Source organism: Coregonus lavaretus (assembly GCF_964263955.1).
Source record: "Coregonus lavaretus genome assembly, chromosome: 23".
NCBI lineage: Eukaryota > Metazoa > Chordata > Actinopteri > Salmoniformes > Salmonidae > Coregonus > Coregonus lavaretus.
In genome coordinates this window covers 31,308,198-31,325,948 of record NC_140010.1, presented here as the reverse complement: position 1 = coordinate 31,325,948, position 17,751 = coordinate 31,308,198, and the positions used below count along the sequence as shown (strand labels likewise).

Sequence of the window (17,751 nt, the reverse complement as noted above, 5' to 3'; positions counted from 1 at the left end):
CACCCGCACATTGACTCTGTCCTGGTACCCCCTGTATATAGCCTCGCTACTGTTATTTTACTGCTGCTCTTTAATGATTGGTTATTTTTATTTTCTTTTTCTTTTTTACTTCCTAAAAACTGCATTGTTGGTTAAGGGCTTGTAAGTCAGCATTTCACTGTAAGGTCTACACCTGTTGTATTCGGCACATGTGACAAATACAATTTTATTTTATGTGGTGTGTCTCTCCTCTGTGTCTCTCCAGCGTGGCCCTGCTGAGGAACCTGATCCACCTATGTGGTAGCCTGCATGTCAGTCAGCCCGGGCCTGCCAATTGCATGCTCCCTCAAAACTTGAGACATCTGTGGCATTGTGTTGTGTGACAAAACTGCACATTTTAGAGTGCCCTTTTATTGTCCCCAGCACAAGGTGCACCTGTGTAATGATCATGCTGTTTAATTAGCTTCTTGATATGCCACACCTGTTAGTTGGATGGATCATCTTGGCAAAGGAGAAATGCTCACTAACAGGGATGTAAACAAATTTGTGCACAGAATTTGAGAGAAATAAGCTTTTTGTGTGTATAGAAAATGTATTGGATCTTTTATTTCAGCTCATGAAACATGGGACCAACACTTGCTGCGTCTATATTTTTGTTCATTATAGCTATGTCATTATGATAAACACATTATTTTAATGATTTATTTGTTTCCAGAATGTATTGAATGGGTACAGATGTTGTCACAGAATTAAGGTGGACTGTATGTCGTACTCAAACTACAATGAAATATGCCGGTGAAATTATCCATTCCACCTTAAAATGTGGAGAGAGGTGTTGTTTAGTGCCACTTCCTACCACGCTGTCATGACCACCTGAAGCGGGCCGGAGATTGTCGACACTATATTGGTGGAGTACACGAGCTGAAAAACCCAATCTCGAGATATTCCGTGCGTGTTATAACTTTTGAGGTAAATTAATCGACAAAACCACCATTCTCTTCTTTGTATCCTAATTCCGCTGCTTCGTAGCCATTTCTATTTCATGTTTGTACTTTGGAGTTGCGCCCACTAGTGCAGTGCCCATTTATGCTGGTATCTCAGACAGTTTAGTTTAGCTATACATTTATAGTCTTAATATGAAAATATGCTGCTACACTTTTTACGACGGTACTTGCAGCTGTTAAATGGAATCAACTAGAATTGCTGCTATTTAGCTGTGTAGGTTTGGGGAAGCTCCTTACACAGAAGAATATTTTGCAATCACTGCGCAAGAATGTCACACCTACTTTGTATATTTAAGGTCAGGTGAGTCATGGGGCTTGGCAGGCAAGCACTACTGCCACAGAGTTCTTTGCTACTGCGCTGTCTATTTAACCCTTTGAAGACCCAGGGATTATAAAGCATATATTATATATTTCATTTTAAATGTAGCCATTTCTGTATTCGCAGGCTATAGCCTAATTTTATGGGTAACATGTTGGTCATGGTAGGTCATTCAAATTAAATGCGTTTTCCTTATTAACTAACGTTATATTACTTTTCCTAGAGAAGGCATAAGCTCTCTGGGACCCCTAAAATGAGCAGACACCAAAATGGGGAGGAGGAGTACAGGAACCCAACAGAGGTGAAGAAGTGCCAGATAGTGATGCCCTGCCATGCCAACCACCGCCAGGAGCTCAGCGTAGGCGAGCTGCTCAAATGGATGGACTCTACAGCCTGTCTGTCAGGTGTGTGTGTATGTGTGTTCTTACTCACAATGGGCTTGTGGGAATAGGCCTATCTGTCCAGTTTTGGATTATAGATGGGATGATAATTTTAATGATTTTTATTCAGATCCCCATTAGCTGTTGAAGAAACAGCAGCTATTCTTCCTGGGGTCCACACAAAACATAGAACATGACAAAATACAGAACACTAATGGACAAGAACAGCAACACAAGTTTAAACTAAGAACACCAGACTAAATGACAATAGGACTAAAGTTTCTTAGTAAGACATGATTAGGTTTCATAGTAAAGTTTATCTTAGGTTTTATAGCTAGTAAGACATGATTGAATGATAATATCTCATACAAGCCCACATCCTCCTCAGTAAGCCCTTTGCATATATAATGTTGGCATAGTTTCTCACTGGCATAACAATTGTAACTTTTGTTACTTAGTTTAGGGGGAGAAAACATCCAGTCAGGTTAGGCTAAATATGGACAATATCCAGGGACTGAAAGGTCACACTGTTCCTACTGATGTGCTGCTGTGACATACAGTGAGGGGAAAAAGTATTTGATCCCCTGCTGATTTTGTATGTTTGCCCACTGACAAAGACATGATCAGTCTATAATTTTAATGGTAGGTTTATTTGAACAGTGAGAGACAGAATAACAACAAAAAAATCCAGAAAAACGCATGTCAAAAATGTTATAAATTGATTTTCATTTTAATGAGGGAAATAAGTATTTGACCACTATGCAAAACATGACTTAGTACTTGGTGGCAAAACCCTTGTTGGCAATCACAGAGGTCAGACGTTTCTTGTAGTTGGCCACCAGGTTTGCACACATCTCAGGAGGGATTTTGTTCCACTCCTCTTTGCAGATCTTCTCCAACTCATTAAAGGTTTCGAGGCTGACATTTGGCAACTCGAACCTTCAGCTCCCTCCACAGATTTTCTATGGGATTAAGGTCTAGAGACTGGCTAGGCCACTCCAGGACCTTCATGTGCTTCTTCTTGAGCCACTCCTTTGTTGCCTTGGCCGTGTGTTTTGGGTCATTGTCATGCTGGAATACCCATCCACGACCCATTTTCAATGCCCTGGCTGAGGGATGGAGGTTCTCACCCAAGATTTGACGGTACATAGCCCCGTCCATCGTCCCTTTGATGCTGGGAAGTTGTCCTGTCCCCTTAGCAGAAAAACACCCCCAAAGCTAAATGTTTCCACCTCCATGTTTGACGGTGGGGATGGTGTTCTTGGGGTCATAGGCAGCATTCCTCCTCCTCCAAACACGGCGAGTTGAGTTGATGCCAAAGAGCTCCATTTTGGTCTCATCTGACCACAACACTTTCACCCAGTTCTCCTTTGAATCATTCAGATGTTCATTGGCAAACTTCAGACGGGCATGCATATGTGCTGTCTTGAGCAGGGGGACCTTGCGGGCGCTGCAGGATTTCAGTCCTTCACGGCGTAGTGTGTTACCAATTGTTTTCTTGGTGACTATGGTCCCAGCTGCCTTGAGATCATTGACAAGATCCTCCCATGTAGTTCTGGGCTGATTCCTCACCGTTCTCATGATCAATGCAACTCCACAAGGTGAGTTCTTGCATGGAGCCCCAGGCCGAGGGAGATTGACAGTTATTTTGTGTTTCTTCCATTTGCTAATAATCGCACTAACTGTTGTCACCTTCTCACCAAGCTGCTTGGCGACGGTCTTGTAGCCCATTCCAGCCTTGTGTAGGTCTACAATCTTGTCCCTGACATCCTTGGAGAGCTCTTTGGTATTGGCCATGGTGGAGAGTTTGGAATCTGATTGACTGATTGCTTCTGTGGACAGGTGTCTTTTATACAGGTAACAAACTGAGATTAGGAGCACTCCCTTTAAGATTGTGCTCCTAATCTCAGCTCGTTACCTGTATAAAAGACACCTGGGAGCCAGAAATCTTTCTGATTGAGAGGGGGTCAAATACTTATTTCCCTCATTTAAAATGCAAATCAATTTATAAAATGTTTGACATGCGTTTTTCTGGATTTTGTTGTTATTCTGTCTCTCACTGTTCAAATAAACCTACCATTAAAATTATAGACTGATCATGTCTTTGTCAGTGGGCAAACGTACAAAATCAGCAGGGGATCAAATACTTTTTACCCTCACTGTAAATGGCTGTCATAATAAATGACTCTTGCGCTCACTAGAGCCCTAAACTTGGCACACAAGGCTATAATAGTATGTGGAACAGTAGTCCATCCTTAACTGTAATCAGCACACTTTAGACAGGAAGTATAACGTCAATATTTATTTACTCACCACAGCTGAAAGGCATGCTGGGTGTCCCTGTGTCACTGCCTCGGTCGATGACATCCACTTTGAACACACTATTGGGTAAGTGTCTGTTGTTGAATCATCTTCCATTGAATGCACTAATTCCCTCTTAATGAGAACTTCTGCTAAATTACTATCATGATAAAGTATGGTTTACTTATGGAAGTCTGTGTGTTTCTTCAGGGTTGGACAGGTGGTCAACATCAAGGCCAAAGTCAATCGAGCTTTCAACACCAGTATGGAGGTCAGGCCATATCCAAACCCTATAACATATACCCAGTCCAAATCCAAACGTATTGATTTTCAACTGCACAATAGTATAATTCCTGTGATTTTATCCACTGTGATGCTTTGTGTGTGTGTCTAAAGGTTGGCATCGTGGTGAGCTGTGAGGACCTGTTCAGCGATAGCCACTGGAGGGTGTGTCAGGCAGTTGCCACGTTTGTCAGCCAGCGCACTACGGAAGGGAAGGTGGGATTGGATTGGGGACATAGTGTGTGGACGACCATCAATGAGAGAATGCCTTTATAAAGATGCTGTGATGACGTTTAAGAGTTGATGCTGAGTAATGTTAAGTGTGTGTATGCTCTGTGCTGTAATCTGCATTCACTTCACTTTGTGATTGTCCACTCTACAGGTGCAGCTGCGTCCGTTGGTCCCCCGTACCCAGGCGGAGCAGGTGGAGCACAGTCTAGCAGCTGAGAGGAGGAGGATGAGGCTCGTCCACGCTGACATCATAAAGGACCTGCTCACCAACAGGGCCTTCCAACAAGGTAAGTCGCCGTGGCATCGACCTTTGCGAGAGGACTATCACCACTATAGGAACTGTAATGGTGTATGACACTTTATGCTGAGTAATATTGCATTTGTTTACATTTTACATTTACATTTTAGTCATTTAGCAGACGCTCTTATCCAGAGCGACTTACAGTTAGTGAGTGCATACATTTTCATACAATGGAACCAATAGTTTTGTCCTAAAAGTACAATGGAAATCAATAGCATTGTCCCAAAAGTACAATGGAACCAATAGCATAGTCCCAAAAGTACAATGGAAACAATAGCGTTGTCCTAAAAGTACAATGGAACCAATAGCATTGTCCTAAAAGTACAATGTAAGCAATAGAATAGTCCCAAAAGTACAATGGAACAATAGCATAGTCCTAAAAGGTAGTGCAGTCTGTCTATACTATGTCCCCTGTGGTGGGGTCTGGTACATTTAACATTTACATTTAAGTCATTTAGCAGACGCTCTTATCCAGAGCGACTTACAAATTGGTGCATTCACCCTATAGCCAGTGGGTTAACCACTTTACAACAAAAACATTTTTTAAATTTTTTTTTTTTTGGGGGGGGGCTAGAAGGATTACTTCATCCTATCCCAGGTATTCCTTAAAGAGGTGGGGTTTCAAATGTCTCCGGAAGGTGGTGAGTGACTCCGCTGTCCTGGCGTCGTGAGGGAGCTTGTTCCACCATTGGGGTGCCAGAGCAGCGAACAGTTTTGACTGGGCTGAGCGGGAACTATGCTTCCGCAGAGGAAGGGGAGCCAGCAGGCCAGAGGTGGATGAACGCAATGCCCTCGTTTGGGTGTAGGGACTGATCAGAGCCTGAAGGTACGGAGGTGCCGTTCCCCTCACTGCTCCATAGGCAAGCACCATGGTCTTGTAACGGATGCGAGCTTCAACTGGAAGCCAGTGGAGTGTGCGGAGGAGGGGGGTGACGTGAGAGAACTTGGGAAGGTTGAACACCAGACGGGCTGCGGCATTCTGGATGAGTTGTAGGGGTTTAATGGCACAGGCAGGGAGCCCAGCCAACAGTGAGTTGCAGTAATCCAGACGGGAGATGACAAGTGCCTGGATTAGGACCTGTGCCGCTTCCTGTGTAAGGCAGGGTCGTACTCTCCGAATGTTGTAGAGCATGAACCTGCAGGATCGGGTCACCGCCTTGATGTTAGCGGAGAACGACAGGGTGTTGTCCAGGGTCACGCCAAGGCTCTTCGCACTCTGGGAGGATTTGTGTGTGCTGACGGGTGCTGTAATAACGTGTGTGTGTGTTAGTGGAGGTCCAGGAGGCTGAGAAGGCGGTGCCAGCAGAGAGGACACGGGTGGAGAGTGTTGAGTTGGTTCTTCCTCCTCATGCCAACCACCAGGTCAACACGTTCGGAGGACAGATCATGGCCTGGATGGAGAACGTGGCTACCATCGCTGCTAGGTATAACACCCACACCAGATGCACACCACCTGTAATACTCTTAAATATGTAAAGATGTTACAGGACTGCACTCAAAAAGCTTTTTTGACTGCGCACCTATCACATTTTTGCTTAGCTAGATTCATTGGTTTTATTCTCCAACCAAACTTTTGGGAGAGTGTGATGGTCCTATTTTGACACAAGCCGAGTGTAATAATGTTATTACACATTGATTCCAGGTAAAACAAAACGTATGACATTTAAATGACTTTTTGGACTCATCTGTGTCATGTCCTCCTCCTCCTCTCCTCCTCCAGTCGTCTGTGTAACGCCCACCCCACCTTGCAGAGCATAGACATGTTCCATTTCAGGGGTCCCTCGCACGTGGGTGACCGGCTGGTCCTCAAAGCCATCGTCAACAATGCATTCAAGAACAGGTGAGCTTTAGATCATATACTGTATAAAGCAAAATTATAAATTGGTTTGACAGTGACAGTTTTTTGTATTTGAGTCTTTTAAATCAATGGGGGAGTACTTGTGTACTATTGAGTAATCGGGGTAACACTTTACAATAAGGTTCCATTTGTAAAGGGGTTATAATAGTTATTAACGATTGATTTAATCATTTGTAAATGCATTATAAACCATTAATAAACGGTTATATCGCATTTGGTCAAAATAGTGCAATAACAGGTCAGTGTTAGCCAAATAGTGAGCCAATATTTACCTCCAGTTATTAGCCATTTATAAATGGATTTACAAATGCTTATAAGATTAGCCCTTATGTATCATCATGCAACCGTCTTTTCAATGCACCGTTGAACAACAGTTACTTTCTCACTTTTGGGTTTGATGCATTGGTGCTCTGTCCCAGGAACAGAAGAGGTTGGTTTTCATGTGTGTGGACCCACCTTTGAAACCTTGATGCCCTGGCCAAATTTACATCCAGGACATTTATTCAATCATCATTCCTAACATATTACCCCTTACCAGATTATGGCAACACACTTACCACTTCTCTGTGATAGTATGGTGAACGCTCTGGTGTGAAATGGTAACCGTAATACCTTTGGTTGGTAAAACAGTGGAGGAGGTATCCTCTCAACGTTGAATGTTTTGGTCCTCGTACCCACCATTCATTGACTGAACATGTTTAACAAAGTGATGTATGTAGTGATGAGTACCCAATACTGCCTATAAGTACACTATATATACAAAAGTATGTGGACACCCCTTCAAATTAGTGGATTTGGCTATTTCAGCCACACACGTTGCTGACAGGTGTATAAAATCGAGCACACAGCCATGCAATCTTCATAGACAAACATTGGCAGTAGAATGGCCTTACTGAAGAGCTCAGTGACTTTCAACGTGGTACCGTCATAGGATGCCACCTTTCCAACAAATGTATGCCCTGCTAGAGCTGCCCCGGTCAACTGTAAGTGCTGTTATTGTGAAGTGGAAACGTCTAGGAGCAACAACGGCTCAGCCGCAAAGTGGTAGGCTACACAAGCTCACAGAACGGGACCGCCGAGTGCTGAAGCAACGTCAGCACAAGAACTGTTCGTCGAGAGCTTCATGGCCGAGCAGCCGCACACAAGCCTAAGATCACCATGCGCAATGCCAAGCGCCGGCTGGAGTGGTGAATCACGCTCACCGCCATTGGACTCTGGAGCAGTGGAAACGTGTTCTCTGGAGTGATGAATCACGCTTCACCATCTGGCAGTCCGACGGACTAATCTGGGTTTGGTGGATGCCAGGAGAATGCTACCTGCCCCAATGCATAGTGCCAACTGTAAAGTTTGGTGGAGGAATAATGGTCTGGGGCTGTTTTTCATGGTTTGGGCTAGGCCCCTTAGTTCCAATGAAGGGAAATCTTAACGCTACAGCAGACAATGACATTCTAGACGATACTGTGCTTCCAACTTTGTGGCAACAGTTTGGGGAAGGCCCTTTCCTGTTTCAGTATGACAATGCCCCCGTGCACAAACGAGGTCCGTACAGAAATGGTTTGTTGAGATCGGTGTGGAAGAACTTGACTAGCCTGCACAGAGCACTGACCTTAACCCCGTCGAACACCTTTGGGATGAATTGGAACACCGACTGTGAGCCAGGCCTAATCGCCCAACTTCAGTGCCCGACCTCATTAATGCTCTTGTGGCTAAATGGAAGCAAGAGCCCGCAGCAATGTTCCAACATCAAGTGGAAAGCCTTCCCAGAAGAGTGGCTGTTATAGCAACAATGGGGGGACCAACTCCATATTAATGCCCATGATTTTGGAATGAGATGTTCGATGAGCAGGTGTCCACATACTTTTGGTCATGTAGTGTATGTCTAAGCTCTGATTGAACTCTCAAATCATCTATAAATGATTTACCCACATGTAGAACTGCTAAAAGTATACCTTATTTTAAAGTGGCAATCCACTGACCATTAACAAATGAGTTACCAACATTTATAACTGCTAAAAAGATGCCTTTGGGGGGTTGTGTTCTCCCCTTTAACACTAGCTACACATAACTCTACTATCATCATTATTTATACTATTTAGGCTTAGCTAGTTATTTTATCCACTGCAAGCTAATAATAATAATAATAATAATAATAATAATAATAGCTAGTGTTTAACCCTAATAGTTAGCTACCACAGATTAAAGGGGTTAGTTATCACAATTCCTGCTAATACACTAGCTAGCTAGTAAGTTAGACTTCAAATTGGAACCGCTAGTGTGGTGACAAAGGATGCTAGCTAGCTAACTTGCCAGCTACCTAGCTAGAGACAGTACCTGAGTTCAACGGTTAGATAACTACTTAGCTAGCTAGCGTTCAAATCCAAAAAAGCTAGCTAGCTTAACAAATTGCATGGAAATTTTGTTAGCTAGCTGGCAGCTAACGTTTGCTAGCTAGCGAAGCTAGATAACTAGCCAGCAAACTTGATCTACTTAGCTAGCTAACTATATCATGCCAAATATTAACTTGTGCTAAATCGTCTAGCAGAATTTCTATATAAAAAAATGTGTTTTAAGTTTGACCTAATGTTAGCTAACTTTTCCTAGCTAGCTAAGTAGAACAGAGGTGCTACTACTGCTAGCAAACATGATCTATCTAGCTAGCTACTTAGCTGAGCAGCGTGCTAAATCATCCAGCAGAACTTCTGTATACAAAACAGAAACAAATTGCATAGAGAATTTACCCTCTGTCAACATTTGTATCTTCTGAACAACGTTTATTTTGCGCAATCTCTTCTTTATGGCCTTTGCACACTTCTCATAGCCACATCCATCCTGATTCTTCACGACGCACTGTCACATGATGTCAGTGTCAACACAAAATTCTGTGCTCGTTCCAGGTCGTCTTTATTTCAATCGCGTTTCACAAATGGGCAGATCTCACAAAGTCTGGAATTTCTCCGAAACCAGCGAACCACACCAATAATATGGCTTGAGATCTTCAGATGAGGCCTTCATTCCTGGAATAAAAAAGTGTAATTACAAACCCTTTATAAACCCTTTACAAATGTAACCTTATTGTGGTCCTCTGTAGCTCAGCTGGTAGAGCACGGCGCTTGTAACGCCAAGGTAGTGGGTTCGATCCCCGGGACCACCCATACACAAAAAAAAAATGTATGCACGCATGACTGTAAGTCGCTTTGGATAAAAGCGTCTGCTAAATGGCATATTATATTATTATTATTATGTAAAGTGTTACCAGTAATGGATTGATCAATTTCTAATAAATTCAAATTTCACTCATTAACTTCCATTGGAGTGCTGAGCTGAGATGGTAACGTGAGTGTACCTGTGATGTCGCAGCATGGAGGTGGGCGTGTGTGCGGAGGCTTATCAGGGGGAGGAGCCTCTGAGACACATCAACAGCGCCTTCATGATCTTCGAGGTCCGCGACCGGGAAGGCAAGCCCTGCACGTTGCCAAGGATACAACCCGAACCGCTGGTCAGTCACCTGAAGCTCATTTACAACTGATCAAGATTAGATTAAATATTCAAATTTAAAAAAAAAAATTTATAAGCAGTAACGGTAATTAAGGGCCCTATTTAATCAATGTTTCACAATGTTGTCCTTTACATTTATATTTACATCATTTAGCAGACGCTCTTATCCAGAGCGACTTACAAATTGGTGCATTCACCTTATAGCCAGTGGGATAACCACTTCACAATATGTTTTTTTTTCTTCTTTTTCTTTGGGGTGGGGTAAGGGGGGGTAGAAGGATTACTTTATCCTATCCCAGGTATTCCTTAAAGAGGTGGGGTTTCAAGTGTCTCCGGAAGGTGGTGAGTGACTCCGCTGTCCTGGCGTCGTGAGGGAGCTTGTTCCACCATTTGGGTGCCAGAGCAGCGAACAGTTTTGACTGGGCTGAGCGGGAACTGTGCTTCCGCAGAGGTAGGGGGGCCAGCAGGCCAGAGGTGGATGAACGCAATGCCCTCGTTTGGGTGTAGGGACTGATCAGAGCCTGAAGGTACGGAGGTGCCGTTCCCCTCACAGCTCCGTAGGCAAGCACCATGGTCTTGTAGCAGATGCAAGCTTCAACTGGAAGCCAGTGGAGTGTGCGGAGGAGCGGGGTGACGTGAGAGAACTTGGGAAGGTTGAACACCAGACGGGCTGCGGCATTCTGGATGAGTTGTAGGGGTTTAATGGCACAGGCAGGGAGCCCAGACAACAGCAAGTTGCAGTAATCCAGACGGGAGATGACAAGTGCCTGGATTAGGACCTGTGCCGCTTCCTGTGTAAGGCAGGGTCGTACTCTCCGAATGTTGTAGAGCATGAACCTACAGGATCGGGTCACCGCCTTGATGTTAGCGGAGAACGACAGGGTGTTGTCCAGGGTCACGCCAAGGCTCTTCGCACTCTGGGAGGAGGACACAACGGAGTTGTCAACTGTGATGGCGAGATCATGGAACGGGCAGTCCTTCCCCGGGAGGAAGAGCAGCTCCGTCTTGCCGAGGTTCAGCTTGAGGTGGTGATCCGTCATCCACACTGATATGTCTGCCAGACATGCAGAGATGCGATTCGCCACCTGGTTATCAGAAGGGGGAAAGGAGAAGATTAGTTGTGTGTCATCTGTGTAGCAATGATAGGAGAGGCCATGTGAGGATATGACAGAGCCAAGTGACTTGGTGTATAGCGAGAATAGGAGAGGGCCTAGAACTGAGCCCTGGGGGACACCAGTGGTGAGAGCACGTGGTGCGGAGACAGATTCTCGCCACGCCACTTGGTAGGAGCGACCGGTCAGGTAGGACGCAATCCAAGAGTGAGCCGCGCCGGAGATGCCCAACTCGGAGAGGGTGGAGAGGAGGATCTGATGGTTCACAGTATCAAAGGCAGCAGACAGGTCTAGAAGGACAAGAGCAGAGGAGAGAGAGTTAGCTTTAGCAGTGCGGAGAGCCTCCGTGACACAGAGAAGAGCAGTCTCAGTTGAATGACCAGTCTTGAAACCTGACTGGTTTGGATCAAGAAGGTCATTCTGAGAGAGCTAGCAAGAGAGTTGGCTAAAGACGGCACGCTCAAGAGTTTTGGAGAGAAAAGAAAGAAGGGATACTGGTCTGTAGTTGTTGACATCAGAGGGATCGAGTGTTGGTTTTTTGAGAAGGGGTGCAACTCTCGCTCTTTTGAAGATGGAAGGGACATAGCCAGCGGTCAAGGATGAGTTGATGAGCGAGGTGAGGTAAGGGAGAAGGTCACCGGAGATGGTCTGGAGAAGAGAGGAGAGGATAGGGTCAAGCGGGCAGGTTGTTGGGCGGCCGGCCGTCACAAGTCACAAGATTTCATCTGGAGAGAGAGGGGAGAAAGAAGTCAAAGCATAGGGTAGGGCAGTGTGAGCAGGACCAGCAGTGTCATTTGACTTAACAAACGAGGATCGGATGTCGTCAACCTTCTTTTCAAAATGGTTGACGAAGTCATCCACAGAGAGAGGGGGGGGATTCAGCAGGGAGGAGAAGGTGGCAAAGAGCTTCCTAGGGTTAGAGGCAGATGCTTGGAATTTAGAGTGGTAGAAAGTGGCTTTAGCAGCAGAAACAGATGAAGAAAATGTAGAGAGGAGGGAGTGAAAAGATGCCAGGTCCGCAGGGAGTCTAGTTTTCCTCCATTTTCGCTTGGCTGCCCGGAGCCCTGTTCTGTGAGCTCGCAATGAGTCATCAAGCCACGGAGCAGGAGGGGAGGACCGAGCCGGCCGGGAGGATAAGGGACATAGAGAGTCAAAGGATGCAGAAAGGGAGGAGAGGAGAGTTGAGGAGGCAGAATCAGGAGATTGGAGGGAGAAGGATTGAGCAGAGGGAAGAGATGATAGGATGGAAGAGGAGAGAGTAGCGGGAGAGAGAGAGTGAAGGTTGCGACGGCGCATTACCATCTGAGTAGGGGCAAAATGAGTAGTGTTGGAGGAGAGCGAGAGAGAAAAGGATACAAAGTAATGGTCGGAGACATGGAGGGGAGTTGCAGTGAGATTAGTAGAACAGCATCTAGTAAAGATGAGGTCAAGCGTATTGCCTGCCTTGTGAGTAGGGGGGGACGGTGAGAGGGTGAGGTCAAAAGAGGAGAGGAGTGGAAAGAAGGAGGCAGAGAGAAATGAGTCAAAGGTAGACGTAGGGAGGTTGAAGTCACCCAGAACAGTGAGGGGTGAGCCATCCTCAGGAAAGGAACTTATTAAGGCGTCAAGCTCATTGATGAACTCTCCAAGGGAACCTGGAGGGCGATAAATGACAAGGATGTTAAGCTTGAAAGGGCTAGTGACTGTGACAGCATGGAATTCAAATGAGGAGATAGACAGATGGGTCAGGGGAAAAAGAGAGAATGTCCACTTGGGAGAGATGAGGATTCCTGTGCCACCACCCCGCTGACCAGATGCTCTCGGGGTATGCGAGAACACATGGTCAGACGAGGAGAGAGCAGTAGGAGTAGCAGTGTTTTCAGTGGTAATCCATGTTTCCGTCAGCGCCAAGAAGTCGAGGGACTGGAGGGTAGCATAGGCTGAGATGAACTCTGCCTTGTTGGCCGCAGAACAGCAGTTCCAGAGGCTGCCGGAGACCTGGAACTCCACGTGGGTCATGCGTGCAGGGACCACCAGGTTAGAGAGGCAGCAGCCACGCGGTGTGAGGCGTTTGTATAGCCTGTGCGGAGAGGATAGAACAGGGATAGACAGAGGCATAGTTGACAGGCTACAGAAAATGGCTACAATAATGCAAAGGAGATCGGAATGAAATGAACTAAACATCTGGAAAAGCGAGAGAGCGGGCCTCCCTCACTTACGTTTCACTGAAACACCCAAATATAACTCTCCCAACTTCCACCTCAGAAACTGTAATTGTTGTAAACTACAGTGGTTCAATGTTTTCTAGGAATAGACTAACTTAGTTTATTCAGCTAGCTAACTTGGTACAGTATTCGTCCGTGAAAACCGTCCAGGGCACCTAGTCATATGACGCCACAGCCAACTAGCATGCCGGACTCCAACAACACGGTTTAGCACCAATACTCGGCCACAACAAACCACCAGTGTGTCAACACGCCAAGCCAATCATTCGTGTCCGTGTCTAACGTTGTGGGCTAGTCCGGACAGCTTGAGCGAGTCCGTCGTCAATTTATTCAGCCAGTTAGTTAGCTAGAATAGTTAGCATACTAGCTTAGCTAGCCATTGCTTTCTGCCAATGAAGAAACCCGTCCTCCCACGGCACGAACACACAGAGAGAGCCAAGCTAACGTTAACTAGTCACCCATGTCCCGAATTCCCTTGAACGACTCTGGCTACCAGTATGTAAAAACAAAACAAAAATGTAGGTTATAACTTACCCCTAGCAGCTACTGTTAGCTAGCCAAGTGCAAAGCTAGCCACTGAATTGACTCAGCCAGTTCGTCTGTTCGCTAGGCGTTCCAGCTATTGTTTAGTAGCTATCCAGGTAGCAACAACCTAGCTACATTTCGAGCACAGTAGCTACTTACTACCTAACGTTAACGCTTCAGACAATGAGGTTAGAAAAACAGCTGAATGGTAGGCATTATTGTATGTAATTATTGTAGGCAGCTAGCTGCCGTAATTACAGGTACTCTCAGGCGTGAAACAACTATCCACAGTTGCTAATAGTTACCAGTAGCTACCCGCTAGCTAGTCCAGGTAGTGGGTTAGCTAGCTTCGTGCTTCACCGGGCTCAGCCGAATACAATACCTACAATAATTACATACAACAACCCACGATAACTACCTACAATACCTGACTACAATCTAAATACATAGTTTAAGCTTTACTCGACGAAGCTTAAACTATCATATTACTATTGTCCTGTTGTCTGATCTGAATCTCACTGACAGGAGGGAAGGAGACGTTACCAGGAGGCCATTGCTAGAAAGAAGATCCGACTCGACAGGTGAACAGATTAGCCTATTTGTTAACATAACTAGTATGAAAGTGTATGCACTCACTAACTGTAAGTCGCTCTGGATAAGAGCGTCTGCTAAATGACTAAAATGTAAAATGTAACTGCAAAATCTAGATCTATCAAAATATCTTCATGCACTATATATATTCATAATTGGAATTAAGGCACAAAACGGAGATGCCAACAGAATTTTCTGTGTTTATTCAGGAAGTACATAATATCCTGCAAGCAGACAGAGGTGCCCTTATCTGTACCGTGGGACCACAGCAACCAGGTAAAGGAGGAGAAGGGGCCTCAAAGGTCTCACTGTACTCACTGACTACAAGCTCTGGTTCTCACTCGGGTTCTCTCTTAACATAACAGTTGATACAACTTAGACGTGAGAGTTAAACAGTACCGACATGAGTTGAAATGCTGATCAAGAAGGATCAAGAATAATAAACACATCTCAGTCACAAGTAAGACCAAAGGGCATACTTGGGCCGGTTTTATGGACTGTCCAATCACTTGAAGCTAAATTAGTGTAAAATATGAATAGTGGAACAATTCCTATTCACATACAGTAGTAATATGATAGTAGTATGTGAGTAACAACTGACTTTTAATGTATTGTGAATGGCTGCAGGTGTACCTCAGCTACAACAACGTGTCTGCTCTGAAGATGCTGGCCGCTAGAAACAACTGGGTATTAAACTCTGAGAAAAACAAGGTGAGCATTCTTGAGACTCTCTTTTAGGTTAACCACAAGGCATAGTGGACCACAGGTTATGGCTATGGGGGCCCTGAGTTTTTCTCGATCACATGATCACATATGTAAAGGTCATGTCTAGGGCCAAGGGGGCCCTCAGTTTTTCCTGATCACATGACCGAACTAGTCTTTTCCTGGTTTATGTAATCCCCCTCTGGCCCCCAGGTGAACCTGTACACCCTGGAGCAGAAGCAGGTGTTGAGTTTTAAGGTTGAGACGGAGGTAGACGTCCCGGCTGAGAGGGCCTTCATGCTGCTCTCTGACCTCAGCAAGAGAGTGGAGTGGGACCCAAACTATGAGTGGGTATCTGTATGCACACACACACACACACACACACAATCCGGACTCTCTCTGGTGGCATATAAGTCCTCAAGAGTATACACAGCAGCCTCCCCCACATTTACAGTGTAATGTGTCACACTGGCTTCTCCTGATTTCATGACTTTCCCTGTGTAGGAGGTGTGAGCTGATTCTTAGGGTGGACGATGATGACTCTCTGTACCGCTTGGTGACTCCTTCCATAGGCCAGGGCGGGGTCAGTAACAGCCCTTCATCCAATCAGGGAGGGATGGTCCAGGACTTCATCCTCCTGGCCTCCAGGAGACCACCTTGTGACAGCGGGTGAGTGGCAGACGGACATACAGACAGGCAGGCAGGAAAAGAGAGGAGAGACCATGTGAGTGAAAGCGATTGAGTGACAATGTTTGTTTTTTTTGCCTTCCAAGGGACCCTTATGTTATTGCTCTGCGTTCGGTCACTCTACCCACACACCCTCCTATAGAGGGCTACAACAGGGGAGAGGTGCTGTGTGCCGGCTTCAGCATACTGGAGGTCTCCAAAAATATCTCCAAGGTAAGAAAGAGTGTGAACTGTAATTTGTAGTTCTGCTCATAAGTTCTGCCCCTGCACTTGTTTGTAAACCAAAGCGGTGGGTCTTGGCAAATGTAATTGTTTGCCTTTTGCTTGCCCAATTTCTTTGAAATACCTTGAATTTCCACTGGGAAAATGAACATGACAGATTGCACTGTTAATGATGATGACAACTCCTATCCTTGTGTTGGCTCTCCTAGATCTCCTATTTCAACCAGGCGTCTCCCGAGGTCCTGCCCTACATCTCGACAGACATCGCCGGGCTCTCCTCCAGCTTCTACGGCATCTTCTGCTCCTGTAACACCTTCCTCCAGGAGAACAGGGAGGACCATGCCTCCACCCCCAGTCCCAACTAGAGAGACCAACCACCCTTCTCCACACTAAAAAGTACACAACTGTAACCCCTTATCCTCACCACCCTGACCCCCTCACCCTTGATGACTATTGTACTGATCGATTGAACAAACTTCCATTAGATGATCTGATTATCTTCAACTGTTTATTAGACTGATTAATGAAAGGAGCCTGTTCCCAGATCTGTGCAGTCTTGCCAACTCCTATGGTCATTGACAATGACCATGAATGTAGGATTTAGCAAAACAGATCTGGGACCAGGCTATAATGAAAGAAGATTTTGGAGCATCTACAGTGAAATTGTGTGGATTGAACAGGACTCAATCCAGCACCTGGACAGTTTTTGGGGATGTGAGCAATGCATATGACTACCCCTAAAGCACTTGTCTCCCTACACTCCCCACCTGTGTTCATTAGATTGACACCCAACCCCCTGTGACCTGGCTCAACCATGCCCAGAGCCCTCTGGCCTCTGCACACGCTAAAATGATCCATGAAGTTGACAACAAGGATTATTCGTATGGAAAACGATATAGTTTTCTTTTTGAACAATGTTCCAATCATAACTTGTGAAAAATGAGACAATGTTTGAAATCAATTTAAAGTATTTAAACTTTTCCAGAGAAAGAATACTAACGAGATGTTGTTTTTTACTGAGAAGGGCTCTTTTATTTGACGAAGGGTCAGAATTGCATTTGATATGTCCGATATGTTTTTAGGCAATTAAATGTTGAACTTTACACATAAGATAAGATATTGTTATCTAAGATAAGATATTGTTATCTTAAACTAAGGTAATTAAAAAAAAGTGAATATATTGAAAATTGAATAGAAAATACAAAAGATAGTACACAATTATTGCTAATAATCTTACAATAAATATTTTATGATGAAATTGAATACATTTGTTTTTCATTTTTTTGGAATAACTTTAAATACAACAAAACATAAATGTTACAAACTGTCATTTAAGACGTGATCATGTCTTCACATCTTAGACCTGTCCCACTGGGCACAGACGTCAATTCAACGTCTAGTTTTGATTTACATTTGGTTGAGTTGTCAACTAACTTGAATTTACATTTTACATTTTTAGTCATTTAGCAGACGCTCTTATCCAGAGCGACTTACAGTTAGTGAGTGCATACATTTTCATACTGGCCCCCCGTGGATTCAATGTGAAATCAACAAAAAA

At 44.8% G+C, this 17,751-nt stretch overlaps 1 protein-coding gene across 2 annotated transcripts; it reads left to right on the top strand.

Annotated features, from left to right (window-relative positions):
* The first annotated feature begins 852 nt into the window (after positions 1-852).
* Positions 853-17,454, top strand: LOC311098750 (acyl-coenzyme A thioesterase 11-like). Of its 2 annotated transcripts, XM_084139301.1 has the most exons (17): positions 853-948; positions 1,526-1,706; positions 4,001-4,070; positions 4,194-4,254; positions 4,380-4,481; positions 4,648-4,783; positions 6,068-6,221; positions 6,518-6,637; positions 10,013-10,151; positions 14,517-14,572; positions 14,792-14,858; positions 15,210-15,293; positions 15,498-15,631; positions 15,789-15,953; positions 16,058-16,184; positions 16,403-16,589; positions 16,974-17,403. In XM_084139301.1, the coding sequence occupies exons 2-16, from the start codon at positions 1,556-1,558 to the stop codon at positions 16,556-16,558; spliced, it is 1,722 nt and encodes a 573-aa protein (XP_083995427.1). In that variant the 5' UTR covers positions 853-948; positions 1,526-1,555; the 3' UTR covers positions 16,559-16,589; positions 16,974-17,403. The 2 variants fall into 2 exon arrangements, with proteins under 2 accessions (XP_083995427.1, XP_083995426.1); XM_084139300.1 differs by having other exon boundaries at positions 16,403-17,454.
* The last annotated feature ends 297 nt before the right edge of the window (positions 17,455-17,751 follow it).